Source organism: Conger conger, chromosome 11 (genome assembly GCF_963514075.1).
Source record: "Conger conger chromosome 11, fConCon1.1, whole genome shotgun sequence".
NCBI lineage: Eukaryota > Metazoa > Chordata > Actinopteri > Anguilliformes > Congridae > Conger > Conger conger.
Window position 1 is genome coordinate 20,701,787 of NC_083770.1, and position 24,853 is coordinate 20,726,639.

Sequence of the window (24,853 nt, forward strand, 5' to 3'; positions counted from 1 at the left end):
TTTTCTAGGCTTTATTGAGCTTATCTGGTCTAAAAGTGCAAACTCTGCTTCTCGTCCTCTTGGTTGGCTCAATTGCACCAGGCAAGATCAACCTAGCACAGAAAAGCATTTGAATTCAAAACAATTACGTATTTGACCCAGGTCTGGCCAGAGCTTCTATCTAAACTTGGACACTAATTGGAGGAAATATTTGTCAAATATCTATTGACTTTCTCCATTATCTCTTTTTTTTTTAGGAATACCTTAACAGTATTCTTCAACATGCCAAGGACTTTAAGGAATACCACCGCTCCATCACAGGAAAGATCCAGAAGCTGACGAAAGCCATCGCCACCTGGCACGCCAACACGGAGCGCGAGCAGAAGAAGGAGACGGAGCGCATCGAGAAGGAGAGGATGAGGCGTCTGATGGTACGTGGCCAATCCAGAAAGAGCTGTCTGATTATTATTACTGTTATAGTCATTACTATGACTCTTTTACCCAAAGTAACTTACAGTTGATCAGACTAAGCAGGGGCCAATCCATCCCCAGAGTAATGCAGGGTTAAGGGCCTACTTGCTCAAGGGCCCAACAGCTGCACTGATCTTATTGTGGCTACACCAGGGCTTCAACCACCTACCTTTCAAGTCCCGGTCAAGCACCGTATCTGCTAGGCTATAGCACCGTAGCCACTAGGCTCTAGGCACCTTAGGCACTAGTCTATATCACTGTAGGACCTTAGCCACTAAGCTATTGGCACCTTAGCAACTAGGCTATAGCAACTTAGCCACTAGGCTATAGGAACCCTAGCCACTAAACTATAGCACTTTAGCCACTAGGCTATTGCACTTTAGCTGCTAGGCTATAGCCCCCTTAGCCTTAGGGTATAGGCACCTTAGCCACTAGGCTATAGGCAACATAGCCACTGGGGTATAGCACCTTAGTCACTAGGCCACTATAGACTGCCTGGTGGTATGTGGCTCACTACCACTTGGATGGGAGCTGAAAAGGCCTGTGAGTTACTGCTGTGGGAACCCTGAATAATCAGACGAAGGCAGACCGCAAAGCCGTCCCAAGGGGGCCAACGCTCCCCATCGAAGCCCCGTTGAAAAGTGAAGAGTTTGGCGAGCAGTGTTTATTGATGGAATTTTTTGTTGCCAAGTCACAGTCATAAAGCTCGTGTTTGTTTTGTCAGAGTTGTGTGATAATAGATATATGTGTTTAGGCGGGTAGGGAGTGTTTTTTTAAACAGGGTTACTCACTCCGTTTTGCCCCCCCCCCCCCCCAGGCTGAGGATGAGGAGGGGTACCGTAAACTCATCGATCAGAAGAAGGACAAGCGCCTGGCCTACCTGCTGCAGCAGACGGACGAGTACGTGGCCAACCTCACCGACCTGGTCTACGAGCACAAAGCCGCCCAGGCCGCCAAGGAGAAGAAGAAGAAAAAGAAGAAGAAGAAGGTTTGCACTCTCGTTCTCCACCATTTTGGGTGCTGAGGCATCATCAATGGGAATGGGCATCATCTGTTTCTGCTATGGTAACATGTCATGCTGGTATCATGTTTATACGAAAGCTTACCTTGGATGGACGTTGCTGATTTGGTAGCCTGTCGTGCTGATATCATGTTTATATGAAACCTTACCTTGGATGGGCATTGTCCATCGCTGATCTGTTGTGCTTTATCTGTAGAAGGTGGATGAGAACCCTGATGAGATGGGTGCCATTGGACCTGATGGGGAGGTAAGTCACAGGCACAGATATTTGGAGCTTGTGTGGTACAGTCATGTTTAAGAGCTGTTCTTGCTGTCAGTGGCCGGAAGTTGTATAAGAGGTTTTACTCTAAACTTGACTTAACTTGACTGGAAAATATAGTTTGATGTTACTGATGATGTAGTAGAAAGAATGGACAATCGGATGTTGGTGTCCACCAAGAAAATATGTTTGAAGAATTACTCATTGACAATAACTCAACTAATTTTAAATAAAATGAAACATTGAAGGGAGGTGGTACAGAAATTTCAACCAGAGGTACCATTACTAATGAGTACTGACACCACTATCGGTGGCATTAGGATGGTCCGATTGTGGAAATGTCCTCACTATGAATGGGAAAGCATTATGGGAGTCTCAGCCATCTGTAAACGCAAAACAGGACTTTTTACGATTTGAAATCCCGTTGTATTCAGCATATAGCTATGTATTTAAACCATGACACACATACTTTGAACCCAGATTTCAATGCTAGGTGGTTTGCTAGGTAGTTTGTTTATATATTTAGCTTTTGCCACTCTATTTAATAGGTAGCAGTATATTGGAAGTATCGTTCCGGAAACAGACGCTTTTACCTCCCTATCTGGGTATGTTTTATGTGCAGCCCATGGACGAGAGCAGTCAGATGAGCGAGCTCCCAGTGAAGGTGATCCAGACAGAGACCGGGAAGGTGCTGCAGGGCATGGACGCGCCCAAATCCAGCCAACTGGAGGCCTGGCTAGAGATGAACCCTGGGTAAGAGCTCCGCACATCTCCAAACCTAACCCCAACCCCAACCTAACACAACCCTAACCCCCTCCACTCCTACTCCAACTGCTCTCCGGAACTTAACCATAACCCTAACCCCAACCCAACACAACCCTAACCCCCTCCACACCTACTCCAACTGCGCTCCTGAACTTAACCATAACCCTAACCCCAACCCAACACAACCCTAACCCCCTCCACTCCTACTCCAACTGCTCTCCTGAATTTAACCATATCCCTAGCCCCAATCCCAATCCTAACCCCAACCCCAACCTCTTCTCTTGCTAAAATATAAATATTATAATTTTGACTTTTCAGCTGTTTACAATTTCATACCTTTGCTATTTTGCAGACCTTAACCGTAAAATTCCTGGACATTTTTGTTCAGGGTTTGGTTGCCAGTCTCGTATGATGTAACATTTATTTGTCGTCTACATACCACGCAGTAATTCTTTGTAAATTCCATTATATGTATTATATTTTATTTCCACTTTAGTGAATTGATACACAAGCGGTGCTTACATAATGTGTTCTTCAATGATTTGGAAGTTATTGTCCTTCTCCATCTCTCTCTCTCTTCGTTTTTCTCCATCAAACAGATATGAAGTTGCCCCGCGGTCAGACAGTGAAGAAAGCGGCTCGGAGTTTGAGGAAGAGGTTTGTGTTCTCGCGTTTGTTGTGTTTTTCTGTGCGCCCTCGTTAAAAGCGACCCAGCGGATCTGAGCTTTGTCTGCTTCTCCCCGTCTTCACTCCTCTCTGACCTTCTTTCTCAAACTGACATTTGCACGTCCGTGAGCTCCTCCGCTTCAGCTTGGCAGCAGTGGGGCAGGGCCGTTTACGCGGATGGCTTTGTTTGCGCAGGACGAAGATGAAGTGGTTTCCCGCGCAGAGTCGGAGGAGAAGAAGATCGTCGATCCCAACACTGAGGATGGGACGGACACCAAACACATCATCGAGTGCGTACCCCCGTCTCAGACTAAACCAGCACAGCGCTTTAAACTGACAGCCATTACAACTGTCATCGCTGTCATTCAAGCTCCTGATATCGGTTGTTATATTTTTTCTTGATAATTCTTGATGATAAAATGACAAAATGAGTATGTTTGAACTTTATTCTTTCTGTAGAATTGTTATACTTTGGAAAAAGTACAGAAGTCGTTTGAAATGAAACCCTTTAAAATGCACGTCAACTTTTTTTGCATTTAGTGCTAATGTGCTGGGTTGTTGTAGTCAGAGTTTGGGATGCATGATACTATTGGATCTTATCAGTATATTGATCTGTATACCGTAATTGATCAATTTGTTTTATTTAAAAAAAATTTAAAACTCAATGGCAAATCTATACAGAGGCTTGGGAGCTTTGTAGAAGCTTCCCTCCAGGAGCCCAGAGATACAGCAGATAGAGCGCTGTGATTGGCTGACGAGCACCTGACCCAGCACTATCATTGGCTGACAAGCTGCTCTGTCATTGGTTGACCTCCGTCCTCCGTCCCGCCCTCCCCGCAGGTCAGCCAAACAGGACGTGGATGACGAGTACGCCGCTCCGGCAGGGGAGCTGGGCTCACAGTCGTACTACGGGGTGGCCCACGCTGTCACGGAGCGGGTGGATAAGCAGTCCACGCTGCTGGTCAACGGCATGCTGAAGCACTACCAGGTACAGCTGCCACAGCGACCATCCATACACTACATCGACCTCCTGAGCGCTTTATCTGAGGCCGTGTACAGAATACTGATGCCAACCCCCCGACCAACCGACAGCTCAATCACACGTCAGTCATAGCTGTTGTACCCCTCCCTGGATAACTATTTTTAACCAACAAGCTGAGCTGAAAATGGACTTGGATTCCTGTAGATGGTGAAGTGAAATGATTAAATCTTCATCTGCCTTCTTTCCCGTTGCTTGCGGCAGCTACATAATCCAGCACGTCCATAATAATCTCATAATAATTCTGGGGTTTAAGGCACAGCTGCCACAGTGGATACAAATAAGACTTCCCCACAAACTCTTCTGGAGGCTGTCAGGCTAAACCCAAGAAGAGTATGTCAATTACCTGCTTCAGCGATGGTCCATCCCGTCCTCTGTCCACTTTGACACAAGACTGATTGGTGTTTGCCATTTGTGTTTACATCGCAGTGTTTGAAAGGCTTTGTATTTAGAGTCGCATTCAGTGGTGCCTTGTGGAAATGACCTTAAAGTGGTGTGCGGTGAAGGGAGAAGGGGAGATGGACTTGGGCATCGGGCATACAAGGCCAGCATTTGAAAACTGCATCTGCAGGGTGTTCATTTCATCGGCTTTTGAATTCCCAGGGCTTGCTCGAAGTTCAGCTCTTGAATGATTTCCAGATTTGAAAGGCATAAATATAAAAACTCGTAAAGCAACTTCCTAGACTCACCGAAAGTGTCACTTTTTACACTGAGGATTCTTCATGACGATGTGTGTGGTTCCCTCTGCACTGATAAAGGAAGTCTGTCTTAATGAGACTTAAAATTGGAAATGATCTCTCAAGTTGGGCATACTGCTTGCTTGACATTTTCTTATTCCATTGGCAAATCTTGAAACGAGACTAAACTGTCTCACATCACTGGCAATAGTTTTCTCTTATTTACCGAGATTTGAAGTCTTCATGAAAGATTAAAAGGCTTGTTAAGATTGACTTGGGTTTTTGCAGTGTACGTATGGCCATGCTCAGTGGGGGTTAATGGCGGAGGTTAACAGTCTCTCGTGTGTGTGTGTAGGTTCAGGGCCTGGAGTGGATGGTGTCTCTGTACAACAACAACCTGAACGGGATCCTGGCAGACGAGATGGGTCTGGGGAAGACCATCCAGACCATCGCTCTCATCACCTACCTGATGGAGCACAAGAGGCTGAACGGACCCTTCCTCATCATCGTCCCTCTCTCGTGAGTCTCATAAGTCAAACTTTGCATGTATTTCTATCTAATATTCTGGCTAAAAATCTTACTTCTATTACTTTGTTTTGCTAAATAAGACAAAAGGTTTGCAAATGAGGTGAGTTGGTTTGACTCATTTCAGGATTTGCCGACAAGGTAATTTCACAAGACAGGCAAAAAGTAACTTAAAACATGTTAATATTTTCAACTTGAGAGACCAAAAAAAAAACGATTTTAAGTCTCATTACAAGACTAAGACCTTTGTGATGACAGACTGTTTCAGCAGTGTGTGTGCTAAAAGTCTATCTGCTCTGTTGATCTTAGCGGTTAGCATCGAGTTGCAGAGTTAAGTCCCTTTGCAGACTATAGTGACAGTAAAATGATGCCCTCTCTGTCTGTTTCAGGGTATCTTTATTTGATAAGTCTCACAGTTATGCTATGCTGGACACATTTCCCAGTATCAGTTTCCTACCTGCTTTAGCACCTCTCTTTTCACATCGGGATGCACTGTGTGCCACCAATGTCACCCTGCAGTATGAGTCATAAAGTCGACATGGCTCAGGCAGTAAGAGCAGTCGTCTGGCAGTCTGAGGGTTGCCGGTTCGATCCCCCGCCCGGGCTGTGTCGAAGTGTCCCTGAGCAAGACACCTAACCCCCAAATGCTCCTGACGAGCTGGTCGGTGCCTTGCATGGCAGCCAATCGCCGTCGGTGTGTGAGTGTGTGTATGAATGGGTGAATGAGAAGCATCAATTGTACAGCGCTTTGGATAAAGGCGCTATATAAATGCCAACCATTTACCATAAAGTCTTATTACGGCTTACATATTTACCTCCACATGTGCTTCATGCTTGTGCTGTCACAGGATGTCGCTCTGCATTACGTATCAGCCTCGCGCTGTGGCTTCAGCTGGAGCAGGGGCCTGTGAGCACTCTGTGAACAGGGCTCTGTGAACAGGGCTCTGTGAACAGGGCCGGGCACATCATCCCCTGTCAATCATCATTTATTTATATTGCACAATTCATACAGCTTAGCGCAGCACAAAGGGCTTCAAAGTAAATGAAAATAACAAATAAGGATACGGAAGCATAAAACAAGTTTTTTAATGAAATGCAAGACGGCAGTGAAACGAATAAGAACAATAAAATGAATTCAGTAAAATAAAACAATATAAAAGGAGAAAAGAGATCATTTCAAATTGGGCCAGTAACTGCTCATGGAGAAGCAGGGCTGTAGCTAGATTCTGAGAGCTCTTTGAGAACCGCTGCTGTGTTCTATACTGCAAAGAAAGTTTTAAAAGGTGTTTTAGTCTCGTAATGAGTCTTAAAGTATTCTTTTTCTCTCAGGTATAAGGAAATGAGCTTGAATTACTGTTTGGCAAACCTTGCCCCATTGGCAAATCTTGAAATTGGTAAAAACGGACACACCTCATTGGCAATATTTTTTGTCTTATCTAGCAAAAAAGAAATAGAAACAAGATTAGTCTAAATATAAGATTAAAATACTTGGCACATCCAGCTAAATTACATTATCACTGTACTGATATGCCCTACTGGTACTCAACCCTAGCAGTGACATTATGACTGTACTGACATGCCCTACTGGTACTGAACCCTAGCAGTGACATTATCACTGTACTGACCGCCCTACTGGTATTGAAATAAGCGGTCTACAACCACTACAACACTTTTGGATAGTGTACAAGTCTGCACTCTCCCAAATTCATGTGAGGACATTACTTTGTCCTAAGAATACGAGGCTTTAAAAATTTGGGGGAAATAAAATAAATCACGGAGCCCCAGTAAAAGTCCCAGAGCTCTTTTTGTTACAGTGAAGTGTTTTCTTTCTAGGACTCTGTCCAACTGGGTGTACGAGCTGGATAAGTGGTCTCCAACTGTGGTAAAAATCGCCTACAAGGTGAGTAGCAAACAGAATCACCAGTATTGAAGTGGAGAGGGTTCCATTATTTAAAATGGCTGCTTCCTTTCTCTGTCTTTAAACGTTCGGGAGCAGCCTTTTCTGTTAGAGAGGCTTTGTGAAAAAAAAAAGCCGGCTCTCTTAATGTGTGTGGCTGGCGTTTGTTTGTTCACGCGCGTGTGCTGTTTTCCGCTCGGAAAAGGGAACACCGGTGCTGCGAAGGTCGCTGCTGTCACAGCTCCGGAGCGGGAAGTTCAACGTCCTCCTGACCACCTATGAGTACATCATCAAGGACAAGCACATCCTCGCCAAGGTGAGGTCCGAAAAACAAAACACTGCAGAGGCAAACAATGTGTCAAGTCTCACAAGGATTTTAGTCTTAGATTTTGACTTATGATTGTATTTCTATTACTTTTTTGTGAAGTAAGGCAAAACTATTTCCACGGAGGTGAGTCAGTTCAGCTCATGTCAAGATTTGCCAATGGGGTGAGAAAATTTACATTGTCAAGCAAACAGTATAAGATTTAACGTCTCATTACAAGACCTTTTTTTGCAGTGAACAAAAAAAAGCTTGCAGATGCGTTGTTGTGGCGGGAGGTCTGAGGTCAGAGGTTGTGGGTTAGTGGCTGCTCTCTCACTCATTATGACCCTCCCGCAGATCCGCTGGAAGTACATGATTGTGGACGAGGGCCACCGGATGAAGAACCACCACTGCAAGCTGACGCAGGTGCTGAACACGCACTACGTGGCTCCACGGCGCCTCCTGCTGACGGGAACCCCGCTGCAGAACAAGCTGCCCGAGCTCTGGGCCCTGCTCAACTTCCTGCTGCCCACCATCTTCAAGAGCTGCAGCACCTTCGAGCAGTGGTTCAACGCCCCCTTCGCCATGACCGGAGAGAGGGTAGGGCTCAACACTACCTTTATATACAGACTGGTAACACATTGTATTGTGGGTAATGGTTTTTTTGAGTAACACCACAGATTTTGTAGAGCATTACATTTCATTGGTTCATTGGTAACCAGCACTGTCCCTGAAGATCTACCATCCTCTAGGTTTTCACTCCCAACTGTAATAAAGCACACCTCATTCAACAGCTAGAGATTAAAACCTACAGGATTGTAGATCACAAGGGAAGAGGCCTGTAGTGTAGTGGTTAAGGTAAAGGTCAGTGGTTCTAATCCCGGTGTAGCCACAATAAGATCCACACAGCCGTTGGGCTCTTGAGCAAGGCCCTTAATCCTGCATTGCTCCAGGGGAGGATTGTCTCCTGCTTAGTCTAAATCAACTGTACGTCACTCTGGATAAGAGCGTCTGCCAAATGCCAATAATGTAATGTAATTTAAAGAGGGTTGGTTACCACTGAACAGAACAACATTCTGTTCTCACTACTTCACTTCCCCTTGATAAATGTATTTATGATGTGTGCCCAAGGAATATCAATCACCAAGGTGCTGTTCTTAGCCATACCCACTCATGAATATTCATAAGTTGTATCATGTATAGGTCGTAAGATACTTAAGGAACATCCATTATGGACAGCATAAATGCTTGCTCTTAACCTCCCGTCAGGTGGACCTGAACGAGGAGGAGACCATCCTGATCATCCGCCGTCTGCACAAGGTGCTCCGCCCCTTCCTGCTCCGCAGGCTGAAGAAGGAAGTGGAGTCCCAGCTTCCGGAGAAGGTGGGCGCCTCATGGGTCACAGGGCAAAGATTGTAGGTCAAGACCCCCTCCGCGTGTAACGTTCCACGCTTTCCGTCTCCTCGCAGGTGGAATACGTCATCAAGTGCGACATGTCCGCCATCCAGAAGGTTCTGTACCGGCACATGCAGGGCAAGGGCATCCTTCTGACCGACGGCTCGGAGAAGGACAAGAAGGTAGAGTTTGAGACAGGGTCCGAGGAAAAGCACTTTCGTTTTCCTGCTGACGCCCTCCCTCCCTGGACGATCATGCTCTCAGGAAAAATGTGTTTTGAAGAATTGTGTTCACAGAACTGCCAACATGATTTTACTACAGGAACTCCAATGTAGAATTAGTGTATTGAATCCTTTAAGACGCAAGATCACAAATATGTGATTAGATCTGCTCTTCATAGGGATCCCTATGAAGTGTACATTAGTATCTGTCTACTATGCAAAGAGATTGCAGAATCTGTAACATAGAGCTGCAGTTGAATAAACATTGAACAAGTTTCTTCAGAGAGAGGCAAAATACTGTAACACTCTTTACCTGGACCAAAAATGTTTTGTTTTTTCACCAGGGAAAAGGCGGTGCGAAGACCCTGATGAACACCATCATGCAGCTGAAGAAAATCTGCAATCACCCGTACATGTTCCAGCACATCGAGGTGCATACCCCAGAACAACACTCAATCACCCATACATGTTCCAGCACATCGAGGTGTGTACCCCAGCACAGAACAACACTCAATCACCCATACATGTTCCAGCACATCGAGGTGTGTACCCCAGCACAGAACAACACTCAGTCACCCGTACATGTTCCAGCACATCAAGGTGTGTACCCCAGAACAACACTCAGTCACCCGTACATGTTCCAGCACATCGAGGTGTGTACCCCAGAACAACACTCAATCACCCGTGCATGTTCCAGCACATTGAGGTGTGTACCCCAGAACAACACTCAATCACCCGTACATGTTCCAGCACATCGAGGTGCGTACCCCAGAACAACACTCAATCACCCGTACATGTTCCAGCACATCGAGGTGTGTACCCCAGAACAACACTCAATCACCCGTACATGTTCCAGCACATCGAGGTGTGTACCCCAGCACAGAACAACACTCAATCACCCGTACATGTTCCAGCACATCGAGGTGCGTACCCCAGCACAGAACAACACTCCAGCTGATGGCATTGTCCAAGTCCAGCCCTACAGCTCAATGCCTCCACTGCAGAGTAGGCAGCCCAGTGCTTATAGGCACAGCACTGAAATAAATGTTCTCATTTCTTAAAGCTTAATCAGTTTTAAAGCTGACATTTTTGCTTGCTCGGTTAGCCGTTGATTTTTAAATGCTTGTTCTTTCACAGGAGTCATTTGCCGAGCACTTGGGGTATCCAAACGGCATCATCAATGGGTAAGTGGGCCATTAATTGCACTGAAAAGACAATATTGATTAATTCTGTTAATTTATAGCAGTACACTTATGGTACTCATGATATACTTGGGAAAATACATTGCAGTTTTATTGCTGTTCTACTTCAACATTGAGACATGTTCGAGCTCCATTGGGTGAATATCATTATGGCACTTCAAACATCAGGGCTCTTCAAAGCAGGCAATAGTGGATAGCATGTTAGCTGTTAGAGACATTATAGACTTTCAGCAGAGATGTTTGTCTCATCTCTTTTCGAGATGAGACAAACTTCATGAATAAATCTTTTCTTTGTATTTCTCCTGTCTCGATAGCTGAAATCCTACTGGCCATATAAAATTGTAAGACACCATTTCCAGAGCAGCCCTGGGTCATTTCCATAATTGTTTTGGATTCAAATACTTTTCTGCACTTGATTGATCTTGCCTGGTGCAATCGAGCCAACCAAGACAGCCAAAAGGCAGGGATTGCACTTCATGAGAATATTTCATTGCTTCCAATCAAGCTCAGTAAAGCGTAGAAAACATTTAAATCCAAAATAATTACTTAATTGACCCGGGTTTGTTCCAGAGGTTTGTAGACGTGCAGCAATGTGGGATCCATTTTGTACAGTCCTCCTCCTCCTCTCGCTCGCAGACCGGATCTGTACCGCGCCTCGGGCAAGTTTGAGCTGCTGGACCGCATCCTGCCCAAGCTGCACGCCACCAATCACAGAGTGCTGCTCTTCTGCCAGATGACCACGCTCATGACCATCATGGAGGATTACTTTGCCTACCGCAACTTCCTATACCTGCGTCTGGACGGTGCGCCCCAGGGAAAAGTGTTTATCAAAACGCAGTCTAGTCCTGAACCTCGCTGCAAAAAACTCAAAATAAGTCTTATGTTTAGACTTAAAATCTTACATTACTATTATTATATTATTTTTGCTAAAAATACAAATATTGCGAATGTGGTGAGACAGTTTTGCTCATTTCAGGATTCGCCAAACCGTAACCTAAAACGAGGTAATATTTTCTACTCGAGAAAAAAAAAAAGATGTTTTATGTCAGTCTCTGAGACGAAAACTCTTGGTAAGAGATTTTTTTGCAGCGCTGGCTCGGGTGGCTCTGAATCTGAACTGATTTCCTAGGCCTAGCATGTCCTGTGAGATGCTAGTACCCGTAAGTCACTGTAATCGCCGACATGTGAAAGCGCTGTGTGTGTGTCGTTTCCCCCGCAGGGACGACCAAGTCTGAGGACCGCGCGATGCTGCTGAAGAAGTTCAACGAGAAGGGCTCCTCGTTCTTCATCTTCCTCCTGAGCACCCGCGCGGGGGGCCTGGGCCTCAACCTGCAGGCCGCCGACACCGTGGTCATCTTCGACAGCGACTGGAACCCCCACCAGGTCTGTCTCCCGGGGCTCTGCCGTCTCCTGGGGCCCTGCAGGGAGGCCTGCAGAGCACCGTCCACATGCTCACTGTGAGCCGAGAGTGGGTGGTGGTCACAATCCGGCCACCATCAAACTTTCTGTCTCGCTACAATTTACTGTCCAATAAAGCTGAAAAAGCCCTAGAATATCTTACAAAAAATAAGGTGCACTGGAAAAAATGTCTTGTGTTTTTAGTCTTAAAATGAGACTTCATCTTTTTTTCATCTTCATCGTTTTTAGCAAAAAAGTAAAAGAAGAAAGAGTTGAAGTCTAAGTACGACTGAAATACTTGTTTGACTTATATTTTGGTTTTTACATTGCATCTGTGTGTATTTCTGTCTAAAAGAATAATTGTGAATGATCCTTTACATGTAGCTATTTTGAAAACTTTTACTATTTTGAATATTTACCATGAAGTGGTAGTGAATATGATGGTGGCGGGGGGATGGAGATGAGCTGTTGTGACAGGGGGGTTAGCGCTCTGATCATGAGCAGCAGCATTCTGAATGAGTCTGGGGACAGAGCTGAGGAGGAAGCGGGGTAGGGTGAGGTGAGTTTTTCTGAAAGGCTGAGCTCACTGTAACCCGTGGTCCCTGTGTTTGACTGTAACCCGTGGTCCCTGTGTGGGGTGAGTGCGAGAGCTTTGTGACAGCACCATTCGTCCCCCCTCCCCAGGACCTGCAGGCCCAGGACAGGGCTCACCGCATCGGGCAGAAGAACGAGGTGCGTGTCCTGCGCCTCTGCACCGTCAACAGCGTGGAGGAGAAGATCCTGGCCGCCGCCAAGTACAAGCTGAACGTGGACCAGAAGGTGATCCAGGCCGGCATGTTCGACCAGAAGTCCTCCAGCCACGAGCGTCGGGCCTTCCTGCAGGCCGTCCTGGAGCACGAGGAGCAGAACGAGGTGGGCCGCGTCACTTCCTGCGCTGCATGTGGCACTTCCTGTCCTGCCCGTGTCACTCCCTCCCTGCCCGCATCACTTTCTGTCCTGCCTGTGTCACTCCCTGTCTTGCCCGCATCACTCCATGTGTGCCCTGAAATGCTGGCTCACTGCTATACTGTTTAGTGTAGCCTTGCTACAATTGTGGCTCTTATAACCAGATCAGCTTGGCTCTGATGGGAGAGAGGTCCAAATAACTTATTTGCATGTGCTCCTGATTTGTCAGTATCCAGTATAAGCAGAGCTACAGTTGGAAGCAGTAATTCAAGCCAAGTCAACATCTAGCATAACTCTGGCTAAAACTTGGCAGAACCAATCAGAGTACAGGAAACTGATTTCACAAGCTGCATCTTCCCTTTCCAGTGCCCCTAGAGGGCGCCTGCGGTAAAGACTGTAACTAGCACTAGGTAAGATCATCCCGGACCAGTGCCTGGGGGGCAGGGAGGAAGAGTTGTGACTGATGTTGCCAGTAAAACTGATGTCACAAGATTGTTGCAAACAAGGCAGAATCCCAGAGGGTTGTTTGATCACACTTTACACAGTGACTTAAATGTCAGTTTTAGATGTGTAAATATGAATTTTAGATGTGACTTAAATGTGAATTTAATTCTGTGTGTGTGTGTGCGTGTGTGTAATTAGCTTGGCTGCCGTAGTTCCTGCGAAATATATATTGACATAGTAACGGCAAAAAGTATTTCAGTCACAACTAAACATTTCACTTCTCAAACGTGAACAAGTAAACTTGCATTTGTAGCACACCTTATACGGCAGGAGTAGCAGAATGGGAATGTGGATGGTGTAACCAATGTGGACAGCCAAAGATGGCTCTTCCTGCAAGTTCAGTCTTTTAATCTCCGCTTAAACCTTCTCTCACTTTCGCCGTAAATCTACTCCACTGTGCTTTTCCCTTAATCACTAAACAGTGCCACAGTGAGTTACTGTACGTGTTCCTGGTGTTTTTCAGGGTTAAAAACAGTAGTTGTAGCCAGTAGTTTTAGTGCAGTTTGTGGAAAACTGTTTTTGTCAGGGTTTGCTCTGAAGAAAAACTGCCAAGAAGGCTGGCTTGTGTCATAGACTGAAGTCTGGTCAGCTTCTCCTGTTACAGTTCTCCATTAGAAACACACACCTATTCTAGTGCTCAATAAGTATCATAAAACAAATTGAGGTTGCTAATGAGATATTATTGCCTAATTAAAATAAAGGACATTTTAGGTAGCCAGTAATAAAAATTGAAGAGGATTGCTGTTGGTAAGTGTTGCTGTTTTTTGTTAAGTGGTTAAATAAGTGGGTTCTTCACTGTTGGCAGTTTTGCATTTCAGTTGATGTACACTGCTTCGTACAATAGAAAGAGTGAGATGATTTACTAAGTATTTAGTGGCCTTTATTATTTATTGTGTGAAATAATGATATTTGAGGACAGAGAAACTCTTGTTTCCATATAAACCTGTCCAGTGCAGGGACTCCTCTTTATTTGACTTCTCCACCCTTCACCCTGAAAGATCCGTTTCATTTGTGTATATGTGACATTGTGTCATATCGTGCTGTTCTTCTGTTTCAGCTTGTCTTTAAGATGCTGATGCCATATCTCTGTTTAGCCTGCCTGTAAAACAGCAGACCAGCAGCACGCTGGAGTTGACGTCCCTGTACTGCTCTAATCGCTGTGCGTGCCACGTCTGCGCGTTTGATTTCAGGAAGAAGACGAGGTCCCTGATGACGAAACTCTCAATCAGATGATCGCCCGTAACGAGGACGAGTTTGAGCTTTTCATGGTGAGAGGAAACCTCCTCTTCCCCCCCTTTACACCGGGGATCATCCAATCTGCTGGCTTTCCACCCTCCCTTTACCTGGGAGTCAGGTGTGAAGACAATGAATATGGACTATTCAGTACTTATAAAACGGAAAAGAGAAAAGAAAACCAGGGCTGGATTTAGATTCAAGTGCCAGATTTGATGATTCCTGCTTTATGCTAACAACACTGCCACCACAGTGCCTACCCCTAAGCTTATTGTTACTAATGAAGTCAATAATAAAGCTGGGAATTAATAAAACAGCCGTGATTATTGTAACAGTGTTGTGAAAGCTGGCTGTAAAACTGTCAGCTTACGGGATGGTGTAATCGCTTTCCTCTGTACTGAGAAAAACTGTGGTTGAAAACTGTTGAGTGTTTTTCTCTGCAGTATCTCAGATCTCACACAGTTACTGGAGATGAATCACATTATTACAGTGTGGCCTGTTCTTGGAGTAGTAACAGGCTCATAAGCTGTAAACTCCCATAATTGAATTTGTTTATTATTGCATATTGGCCAATAGCAGAGAAATGATGTCATGATGGCTGTGACTCGATATTCCAGATTGTGTGAAAGGCAGTCCCCTTCTTTAAAAGGAATATGAGTAATTCTCTTTGGAAATAGATGTTTTTTCTCTATGTAAACATTCCACTGGAATTGTATTTCCCAGAAATGCATCAAAGAGTGACCAGTGAAGTGGTTGCAAACACCTCGTGCTAATGTGCTGTTAGCGATTAAGAGTAAAACAGCATAAGGGGAACACCGCAGGTAAAAGTCATAGGAGAAGTGATCAGGTGGTTCTTAGAGTTGTCTGTGACGGGTGAGGTTAAAGGTTAAAGGTGGCGGGGTTGTGACGGGTGAGGTTAAAGGTTAAAGGTGTTTGGGCCGTGGTTCTTAGCGCATGGACCTGGACCGGCGGCGGGAGGATGCGCGGAACCCGAAGCGGCGGCCGCGGCTGATGGAGGAGGACGAGCTGCCCTCCTGGATCATCAAGGACGACGCCGAGGTGGAGCGCCTCACCTGCGAGGAAGAGGAGGAGAAGATCTTCGGCCGTGGCTCCCGCCACCGCCGCGACGTGGACTACAGCGACGCCCTGACCGAGAAGCAGTGGCTGCGGGTAGGTCTTCCTCCCCCTCCTCTTCCTCTGCTCCTTTCAGGCATAATAATACAAATAATATAATTTGCCATTTAGCTGATGTTTTTATCCAAAGCGACTTAGAGTTGATTAGACTAAGCAGGGAACAATCCCCCCCTGGAGCAATTTGGGGTTAAGGGCCTTGCTCAAGGGCCCAATAGCTGTGCAGATGGCTACACCAGGGCATGAACCACCAAACTTCTGGGTCCCAGTCTACAGGCTGCCCTGTATGTGGAAGTGCAGGGCTGCTGGCATGGGGAAATGCACGTGCCATGCTAGCTTGAGTTTGGACGAGTGCTGTGGTTTGCTTGTGACCATTAGCCCCAGATGGGTAGCAACTGGCTTCTATCTTCCATATGAAATGGCTTTAGTGGTATTTCCTTCATTTGAATTGGTGTACCTCAGTTGTCTCTGCATATAGTTGCACCGGATGTTTTTCTGAGACAAGTCTGCTGTGTCAAACTGTATCTAAAATACAATAACCATTTATTTTACAGCCTGTTATTTACATAGTATATAACTGGGTAAAAATAGCTACTTGTGTCATTATTAGGTAACTATTTTGATAGATAAGTACAAGCTCAGTAAGTACTATGAAACAGCTTGTTCTTCTTTAGTACTGTGAAAATACGTCTTACAGCCCATTTCATAGTACTTACCTCTGGCATCAAAATAGTTACCTAATAATTACACATAAGTAGGGGTTATGTACCTAGTAAATACTAGGTAATTAACAGGCTGTAAAATAAATGGTTTTCTAAAACACAAATATAAATTACAGAGGAGAGGGGAAAGAATCTGCTTCAATAGGAAGGTAACGTCCTGGGCAGGACCATGCAAACTTCTGCGTCTGCCGGTTCATCGTGGGGCTGTTCTATCGATGAAGGTTCCTTCGGTAATAATTTGATTTTATATGAGATGAACTTTGAAAGAATCCACTGCTTCAACTTCTCTTCCATTTGACTGGAAATTGCACCTTTTCTTTATTGCATTTTGAAACACTGAGCTACTTGATAAAAGCACAGTGTGTCATATTGAAAAACAGCGTTGCTTCACTTTTAATGCAATATAGATTAATGGATTGTGTGACCAACGGAAACACAAATTAATGTTAATTTTGCATTTTATAATTTTAAACAAATCATTTCTTTCTTCCGTTGTTTATTGGCATTGTGACCTTTAGAGCCTCTCCAGGTCTTTGACAGACACATGTGCCATTGAATAAAATACATGGAAATTAAGAAATCAAATTATTATTTTTTTGCATCGTTTTGACGCGATAGTAGTGAGTAAACAGGCTCAACTGTAGCATTATAGTAAACATAGTTCATATTTTCGGCGTGTGTCGAAATATAGTTCTGTTGCCTGTTAAAATATGACATAATTAATTTCATGTCAGCAAAATAATGTATTACACGTTTACTGAAAGCTTTAATAGGTTAATAAGGCTATTCATATTTCAAACAATTATGAAAATGGATTATACTGCATACGGAAAACAGCAATATTACCTTTTAGGAAACGGTGACGCTATTTTTAGGAAATAAATTGGGTTTGTGATACTTTCCTGTATCTCCGAAGTGCTGAGCATTCTAACAAATGTATAGGCATCTATCTATTCATTATATTACTTTGCATTTAGTTTTAATAATTGTTTCCCAATTAATACTAATTGGCCAAATGCGAAATATACTGTGGTAAATATGAGGCCTTCCTAAACCTGACAAATATCGTCGGTTGAATCATTAGCTTCTGCATGTGAGGAAATGAGATGTCTGGACTAAAACACACTGCACTGTTTCAGGGAAAGTCGAAAGAAATCGCCCGTCTAAATAAATATTACAAAACCCTGGACCTGGCAGCATAAGGAGGAGAGGGGAAAAACGATAAGTTGTAGTCGATATTTAAACAAGCAGAAGAAGAGAGGCTTTGGGCCTTAGCCGGCAAAACTGCAGAGTGAAACTGCAGAACTGCAGCCCACAATCCATTCAAATATTACATTCTAACAAAGAAAATAACATTTCTGGCATATGAAAACAGAATTCCCCCAGCTCTTCTTTTTGACCGTTGAGCGGATGAAGAGGCTAGCGGCTCGCTGTTTTGCCGGGCTTTTAATTTTATCCCCTCTAACTGTCATCTCTGACAGCCCGCCTGCTGATCGCAGACAGGTAAATATGCGTCTTTATTGTAGTCCGCTCGGCACGAATCGGGAGAGCTGCATCGCGGGAGGAGTTTGTGTCCCGCAGATCAGAGACGGCAGTAGCAGAGCTGGTCTTCTGCTGAAATGAAGCAGGATTTCCGCATTAGAAATGACTGCATGCAGAGTTAATTCCCATGTACTTCGTGGCTAATCTTCGCCAAGCCGGCAGGGAGAGCTGTAGACCTCTCTCTTGAGGACCCCACCGTCACGTCTCGGCGGTGCCTCGGTCGGCACCTTAAAGATGATTAGTTTTCGCCGTTGTTTGTTGTCATCGCCGTACTCACTCATCTCGAGTGTTTCCAAGAGGTTTTTCCCGGTCTCGTCCTGCGTATCGCCGGATTGCGATGGGGATTTCTGAGCTCTCTTATCGCGTCCAGCGCCAGGGAGTCCCCGAGGACGTGTGCTTCCGTTCGCTCGCTGGATTGACTGTTGAGAGCGGACCGGCGAACACGGCTTTCTGCAGACTGCGGAGTCATTGTCGCCTGCGCTGCCGTTTCGCTTATACGAGGAAAGATGAAAATTGAGAAGAGCTTGCTGATCGAGTGTGCTAACGGAGCTTAGCCAGAAAGAGCCGGTTATGCCCGAGACGCCTGACGTCTGTGGGGAAAATGGACAGGAGCAGCAGGCAGAGTGGTTTGTTTCATTAGAAGCAGTTCTGCTGTCACGATGAGAGTAGTTTGGTTTATGATGCTCAGGGTGAGATTGCTAGGTAATGAGAAGGGACTGTAAATTATATGAATTTGTTCCTGAAACATCACATGCTAATTTATCAGAATTTGGAAGTGTAAGCGAGCATGTGTGTGTGGGTGTGTGTATGTTAATGTGTGCACTCCTAGAGTGTGTGTGTGTGTGTGTGTGTGGAAAGTAACACTCGTCTTTTAACTGTTCATGAACATTATTAAATAATATATTTGATACAGTAGTTCTCAAGTTTATATTTATCTAACCACAATCTATATCCATATATACACTGTGTAATCCATGGATTTGTTAGTGGTATTCACAACAAACAATGCCACGTGTGTTCAAACTGACAGTTATCTTGAACTAAATTCAACCATTACGGTCAATTAAAATATAAAGTGTCAGTTTTTTTTATTTATTTGTACTTTGTCATTAGTGTAAATATTGCAGATTTTAGACTTTCCTCTTTAATTTCAGGCTTCACCCACTTTGTGACTAACCACAGATGGAATGTATGACTTCTGCTACATATCTGTGTGGTTTATGGTTATCGTTTATGGGAAACAGTATTATGAAATGTGTTACTGTCAGTAATAGAGAAGGCCCACTCGGAAATAACTCAAATCAATGCAGCATATGCTGAAGTAAGAGAAGCACTCACCATACGTCAGGCGAAAAAGTCCTGAAATGACACATTTGATTCATAATCCTTTATTGTTGATCATGTATCAACATTTACTGTATTTTTGCTTGGTCTTCTGTTGCCCACATTGACGCATCACCTTCATCCATTACGTTTCTCCAGTTTACGGCAGTCGTAGGCTCACTGAATAATCATAAAGTGAAGTGTATGACATTGTCCTACATTGTCATTGTGTGGTACAGAAAGGGGCAGCTATCGCAGGAATTGGCAGAGCCAGTCCCAAAAGCCATTAGTGTTCGCTGCTTTCAGCTGATACTCAATGGCATTCCGCAGTAGGGTCAAATAAAGGTGACCTTTTCACCCCAAAATCAATCAGGCTGGGTTGGGGAGTTTGAGTGTGCTTTCTGAAACGAAACAAAAATCAGAGCTGCCGAACCCTGTTTGTGGAGAACTACTGTCCTGTAGGTTTTCACTCCAAACCTGACAAAGCACACTTCACTCAACAGCTGGAGCAGGGCTGCCCAGCCCTGTTCCTGGAGATCTGCTGTCCTGTAGGCTTTTACTCCAACCCTAACCAGCTGGAGCAGGGCTGCCTAAGCATTTACCAATGTCTGTAGTGTTACTCACCTCTTATTAATACAAGTAGTTGTCTAAAGTTTCATTTGGGACCTTACTGGAAGTAACTTACTCATGATTCTTCAGTCTCTTAAACTACGTATATGGGATGTACAAAAGTAGCTAAAAGTCAGGCATAAACATTTAATGGGATCCATTACTTTAAAGGAAATACATTTTTTGGGTGTAATTGCTGGCTAATTATGAGGTAACTACAGAACAGGAGCTACTGTCTCTGCTTTTGAATTCATTAGTCCCAGCCAGTGAGTATAATGTAATATGTTGGTTATCTGCCACACTGAGTTAAAAAGCACAACACATATACTGACTATATTTTTAATATGCTGAGTGGGGTTGACACAATAAAATGTATATTTCCCAGATTTACTGTAAAGTGCTATCAAAGTACTGTAGCAATTATTGAAATACTTTGGCCATAAGCACTGTGGAAATTTAGGATACCCAGTGAACTTTGGATCACATTGTTTCCCCGTTATGTATATTTCCTTGTTTCAAGAAACAGAGTAATGGATTCAGATTGTAGCATATAGTACTTGAACACCAAGTACTTCCAGCCATTTCGCAGTCACTTGCTAATATGTTGTCTAGACAGCAGTATAAATTTAAGAGTTAGCATATCTTGTGGGTAGCAAACTGGCTTGGATTTGGCCATTTTTTTTGTGTGTCAACTCCTGACTGCTTTTCTACAGTGTCTTATCAGGGAATGCAAAATTTTGAAAAAAAGTTTAAATCACAACATTAAATGTTGAGTAGAAGCGGTTGTGGATGGTACCTGGAAGTAGTTCTTGAGAGCTGGAGAACTTTGTGTGTTACAGCTGTGGGGCACAGGCCCTGTCATGGAAATGGGTGGAATTTTCTTGGAAATGCGTGTAATCTGCCAAGTGTCCTCATTAAGTTTCAGTTGTCTGAGTCTGATTATGTCCAAACTCAGAATTTTGTTGAAGCTAGAATGGTCTGTGCGAGTACATCCAGGAAAATTCCAATACGTCCTATAAACCAGAAAGATATTTTGTCTCAGAACTCAAAACATTTACAAAATTATATAAAGTGTAACTGGGGAGATACACATATTTATAATATAAACTAGTTTATAAGTAAAGTGAGTTTGCTGGCTGTGTAGAGGTCAGATGTTCTTCACTTGAGAATATAGTCTTAATTTTGGTCAAAATCTGGAACAGCATAGTGCTTTCCTTTGGAACCTTTTGCTGTGGGTGGCTTAAGCACTTTGTACTTATTAAGTGGAAATGCAGTCTTTTCTAATAATTTCCATCACATCAACTCTTGACTGTCTGCACCAGATTGTAAGGATCTGATGAACTTGTGACTTAAAAAAGTGTTACTAGGCATAGGACCACACAGTAATAAATAATTGGACAGTCTCTCCCCTACTTCTCTCCCCTACTTCTGAATCAACCAATTAACAAACTTGTTTGATGTGATGTTAAAGTCTTTGAAGACATCTTGTGATTTCAGACGATGCTTGACATCTAGTAGCATTGCTGAACCATAGTTAATGTTCTGCTCTGTTCCAAAGTTCACAGCGGTCTAGATTTAACTTTGAAATATCAATCATCTCAAGCGGAATACACACCAGTTTGCCGTATAGTGCATTTATGGTATGATAGCCATAACATATCTACACAGTGAAATGCCCAATGTTAATTCAGACCGTAGCAAGTGCCTTAAAAATGATGTTTGCTATGCAATGTTTAATATCTTGTTATTAGTTGCCCATAGTTTGAATAAGTAACAGCATCACCAGGCAAAATCGTATGTGCATGATAATTACATATTGTCATTCAATACTTATCAGTGTCATAACGCAAGTGGTGGAGTATGGCAAATATATGTATGTCTGTATGTCAGTTGCATCAACCCCAATAAATGTAGGCCACTGAGTTTTATATGGCACTGGATGGCTATTGCTAGTGATCTATTTATTGAGAGATGATCAGTAGCTGTTTAGATAGCGACAAGAAAGCTGCACGAGATCACAACAAGGAAACTACAGGAAGCTCTTGTCCCTCCCTCAGCCTGGTAAACTAGAGCGACCTGTTAACATAGTCGCTCATAGTGTGAACACGGGGTTAGGGTGCTAATGTTAGCATGGGTCATTAAGGACGCTCACCTTAGCATGAGCCACGAAGGGTACTAATATTAGCATGGTCACTAAGGGTGCTAACGTTAGCACAGGCCAACGAAAAACCCCCTGTGACTTTCCGGCTTCTCCCCCTCGCAGGCTATCGAGGACGGCAATCTGGAGGAGATGGAGGAGGAGATCCGGCTGAAGAAGCGGAAGAGGCGGAGACACGTGGACAAGGACTCCGGGAAGGAGGACGGAGAGAAGGCCAAAAAGCGCCGGGGCCGACCCCCGGCCGAGAAACTCTCGCCCAACCCCCCGAAGCTCACCAAGCAGATGAACGCCATCATCGATACCGTCATCAATTACAGGGACGGGTAAGGCCTTTCCCCTGCAGGAAAAACCCAGTGTCTGCACTGCTAAAGCAAAAAATGTATTAAAAATAAGGTTTTTAGTACTTTAGTACTTATACTGAGACTTACTTTTTTGCTTAATAAAACTTAAGTATTGCCAGTGAGGTAAGGCTAATTTCTTGCTCTAAATTTCTCGGCCTGTTGTGTTAAGATTTGCCATCGAGATAAGAACACTTGTCAAGTGAGCAACATATAGCTAATGTTTTCTTCTTGTGAAAAAAATAAGACAGGACTAAAAATGCTTGTTAAAACAGACGTTTTTGCGGTGTGCTCAAAAACGTAATGTCTGTTGACACACTGTACAAGTTTTTTATATTTATTCCAGTTTGAGTGGAGAACCATCTGTCCTCAGTGCATTCAGTTGTTTCTCAACCACTTTTAATAGAAAAGGATGGCCATTGATTTTTAGGGCAACTCTGTTGTCGCGAGTCAGGAGTAAAGTGTGAAGAACATATCGATTGTGCTGTTGTTCAGTTTCTACAGTCGGAACAACATCATCTACAAGGAATGTAAATCCTGAGTAAACATGATTTCATTGTGCTGGCGAGAGAAGGGTGGTCTGGGAATTGTGCACTGTGAGTTCTTGCCCTTTTTCCAAGCCTGCTTAAATGTGCATTGGCTGTCTTTACATCTCTCCTTTCCAAGAATCCGCTACCTGCTTTCCACAAGTCAAATTCCTTCTTTCCATGGCCTGTAATTCCTCACAGAGGGTCTGGATCACCACGCACTCCTGCACGGTTTTCCGCTCGCAGGTTGGGTCCTCCGTAGGGAGCTGGAGGCGGTTCTTGTCACGTGGCGCTGGTGAAGAGTACAGGCGATGGGTTAAGTAACGCTCACGCTGTCTCGCTGTAGCCTCCAGACTCGGCCAAGCCCATGCGGAACGGGATCCTTCCTCGCTCGACGGTGCTCAGCCCAGATACTCAGAGCGCAAACAACATTTCACAAACTCGCTGCAACCGACAGCAGGCTAAGCAGGTTCACTTGGGCACACTCTCGGAAATAAGTGTACAGTGGAGGTACATTTTGGTTCCTCGAGGAACACATTTCTCAAATGTATCCTGAAAGGTACAATGCTGTTATTTTGGGTGGAAATAAGTACCTTTTGCTAACAAAAAAGCAGGATATGAAAAATTGTAAGATCACCAAGATCCCATATTACTGGTTCCACACCCATAGCAAAATGAGGTATTTGTATGTATCATGATTGTCTTGTAGGAAGTCAGGCACAGTGTAGTTCTGTCGTTCTGAGATACATACCCTACTGCGCGTGAATATCCTGGAGGACAGATAAAGCAGCTATATTCAGCTATAGTGCTTTGGGGGTTTTCTCTCATATTTGTGTAGCCTAGATAACTCAAATGATGGACGTGTTCAGTAAACCACGTGGCGCTCAGATAGACAAGTCGACAAAACCACAATTCAGTTAAATCCACAGTCTCCCCCTCCCGACATTACAAAAATGTCAGAGGCATTGTGTACGGTCCCACAAACTATTTGCTGTTCAGGCACTAGTTATCAGAGATGAGAGGTGTCTCAGAGTTATTTGTGCATAAACGTCACCAAGGACGGGGACGTTAACATCGCTACGGTGACCTGGGCATGGTTCTTCCTGTACAACATCCAGAGAATCCGACCCTTCCTCACCACCTACTCCACTCAGCTCCTCGTACAAGCAATGGTCCTGTCCCGCCTGGACTACTGCAATTCTCTGCTGGCTGGCCTTCCATCATCCGCCATCAGACCCCTACAACTAATCCAGAACTCCGCAGCCTGTCTGGTATTCAGTGTTTCCAGATGTTCACTTGTCACTCCCCTGCTCAGCAACCTCCACTGTGTGGCTGTAATGGCTCGCATCAAATTTGGTGCTCACGTACCAGGCAGTTAAAGGATCAGCCCCTGTATATATTCAATTGCTTATCAAGACGTATACACCAGCTAGACCCCTCAGTTCAGCTACTTCAGGATGCCCTGCACCTCCCCTTCGCCACACCAGCACTTCTCGATCACGACTGCTGTCTGTCCTGGACCCATTGTTGTATTGTATTAGATATTATATTGTTGTACTCGGGATATTCTAGCTGCCAACCGTGGTATGTTAGTTTAGGTTTATTCTTCAAGGGTTCCAATTGTATCTGTATGGTCAAGCTAGGACTCGGAACCGGAACCGTACTGTCCTCCAGGGTCCTCTTCACACTTCCCGTATTCAATCTGCACTTCTTTGTACGTCGCTCTGGTTAAGAGCGTCTGCTAAATGCTTTGTAGTGAAATGTTATGTAATGTTAACTGTCAACTGCACTTTGAGGCCCCATGTCCGTTGCTCATCAGCACCCCCTCTGGTTGGAGCGCAGAAGTGCTGCAGCAATAGAATGGGCCAATGCAGCATTTCATTTGGTGATGAAAAACCATACAATTATGAAACTCAGCAGTGTTAACTGTGTGACTGCATTTCATGTTTCCATTTATTGATAAGCTGTAGCTTTTGTAATACATTTACAGCTTTCACAAATA

General features: G+C 44.3%; 1 protein-coding gene across 2 annotated transcripts in view; it reads left to right on the forward strand.

Moving 5' to 3' along the window:
• smarca2 (SWI/SNF related, matrix associated, actin dependent regulator of chromatin, subfamily a, member 2) overlaps positions 1-24,853 on the forward strand; it is a 42,546-nt gene that overhangs the window by 12,424 nt on the left and 5,269 nt on the right. For both annotated transcript variants that reach the window (XM_061259568.1, XM_061259569.1), the window contains exons 9-29: positions 237-410; positions 1,268-1,438; positions 1,668-1,718; positions 2,353-2,483; positions 3,095-3,152; positions 3,357-3,451; positions 4,002-4,149; positions 5,233-5,396; positions 7,236-7,302; positions 7,505-7,615; positions 7,961-8,203; positions 8,873-8,986; positions 9,073-9,180; positions 9,564-9,650; positions 10,357-10,403; positions 11,058-11,224; positions 11,641-11,804; positions 12,504-12,731; positions 14,459-14,536; positions 15,453-15,671; positions 22,092-22,309. In XM_061259568.1, coding sequence (XP_061115552.1) covers positions 237-410; positions 1,268-1,438; positions 1,668-1,718; positions 2,353-2,483; positions 3,095-3,152; positions 3,357-3,451; positions 4,002-4,149; positions 5,233-5,396; positions 7,236-7,302; positions 7,505-7,615; positions 7,961-8,203; positions 8,873-8,986; positions 9,073-9,180; positions 9,564-9,650; positions 10,357-10,403; positions 11,058-11,224; positions 11,641-11,804; positions 12,504-12,731; positions 14,459-14,536; positions 15,453-15,671; positions 22,092-22,309 — 2,843 coding nt within the window. The remainder of the gene's footprint in view (positions 1-236; positions 411-1,267; positions 1,439-1,667; positions 1,719-2,352; positions 2,484-3,094; positions 3,153-3,356; positions 3,452-4,001; positions 4,150-5,232; positions 5,397-7,235; positions 7,303-7,504; positions 7,616-7,960; positions 8,204-8,872; positions 8,987-9,072; positions 9,181-9,563; positions 9,651-10,356; positions 10,404-11,057; positions 11,225-11,640; positions 11,805-12,503; positions 12,732-14,458; positions 14,537-15,452; positions 15,672-22,091; positions 22,310-24,853) is intronic.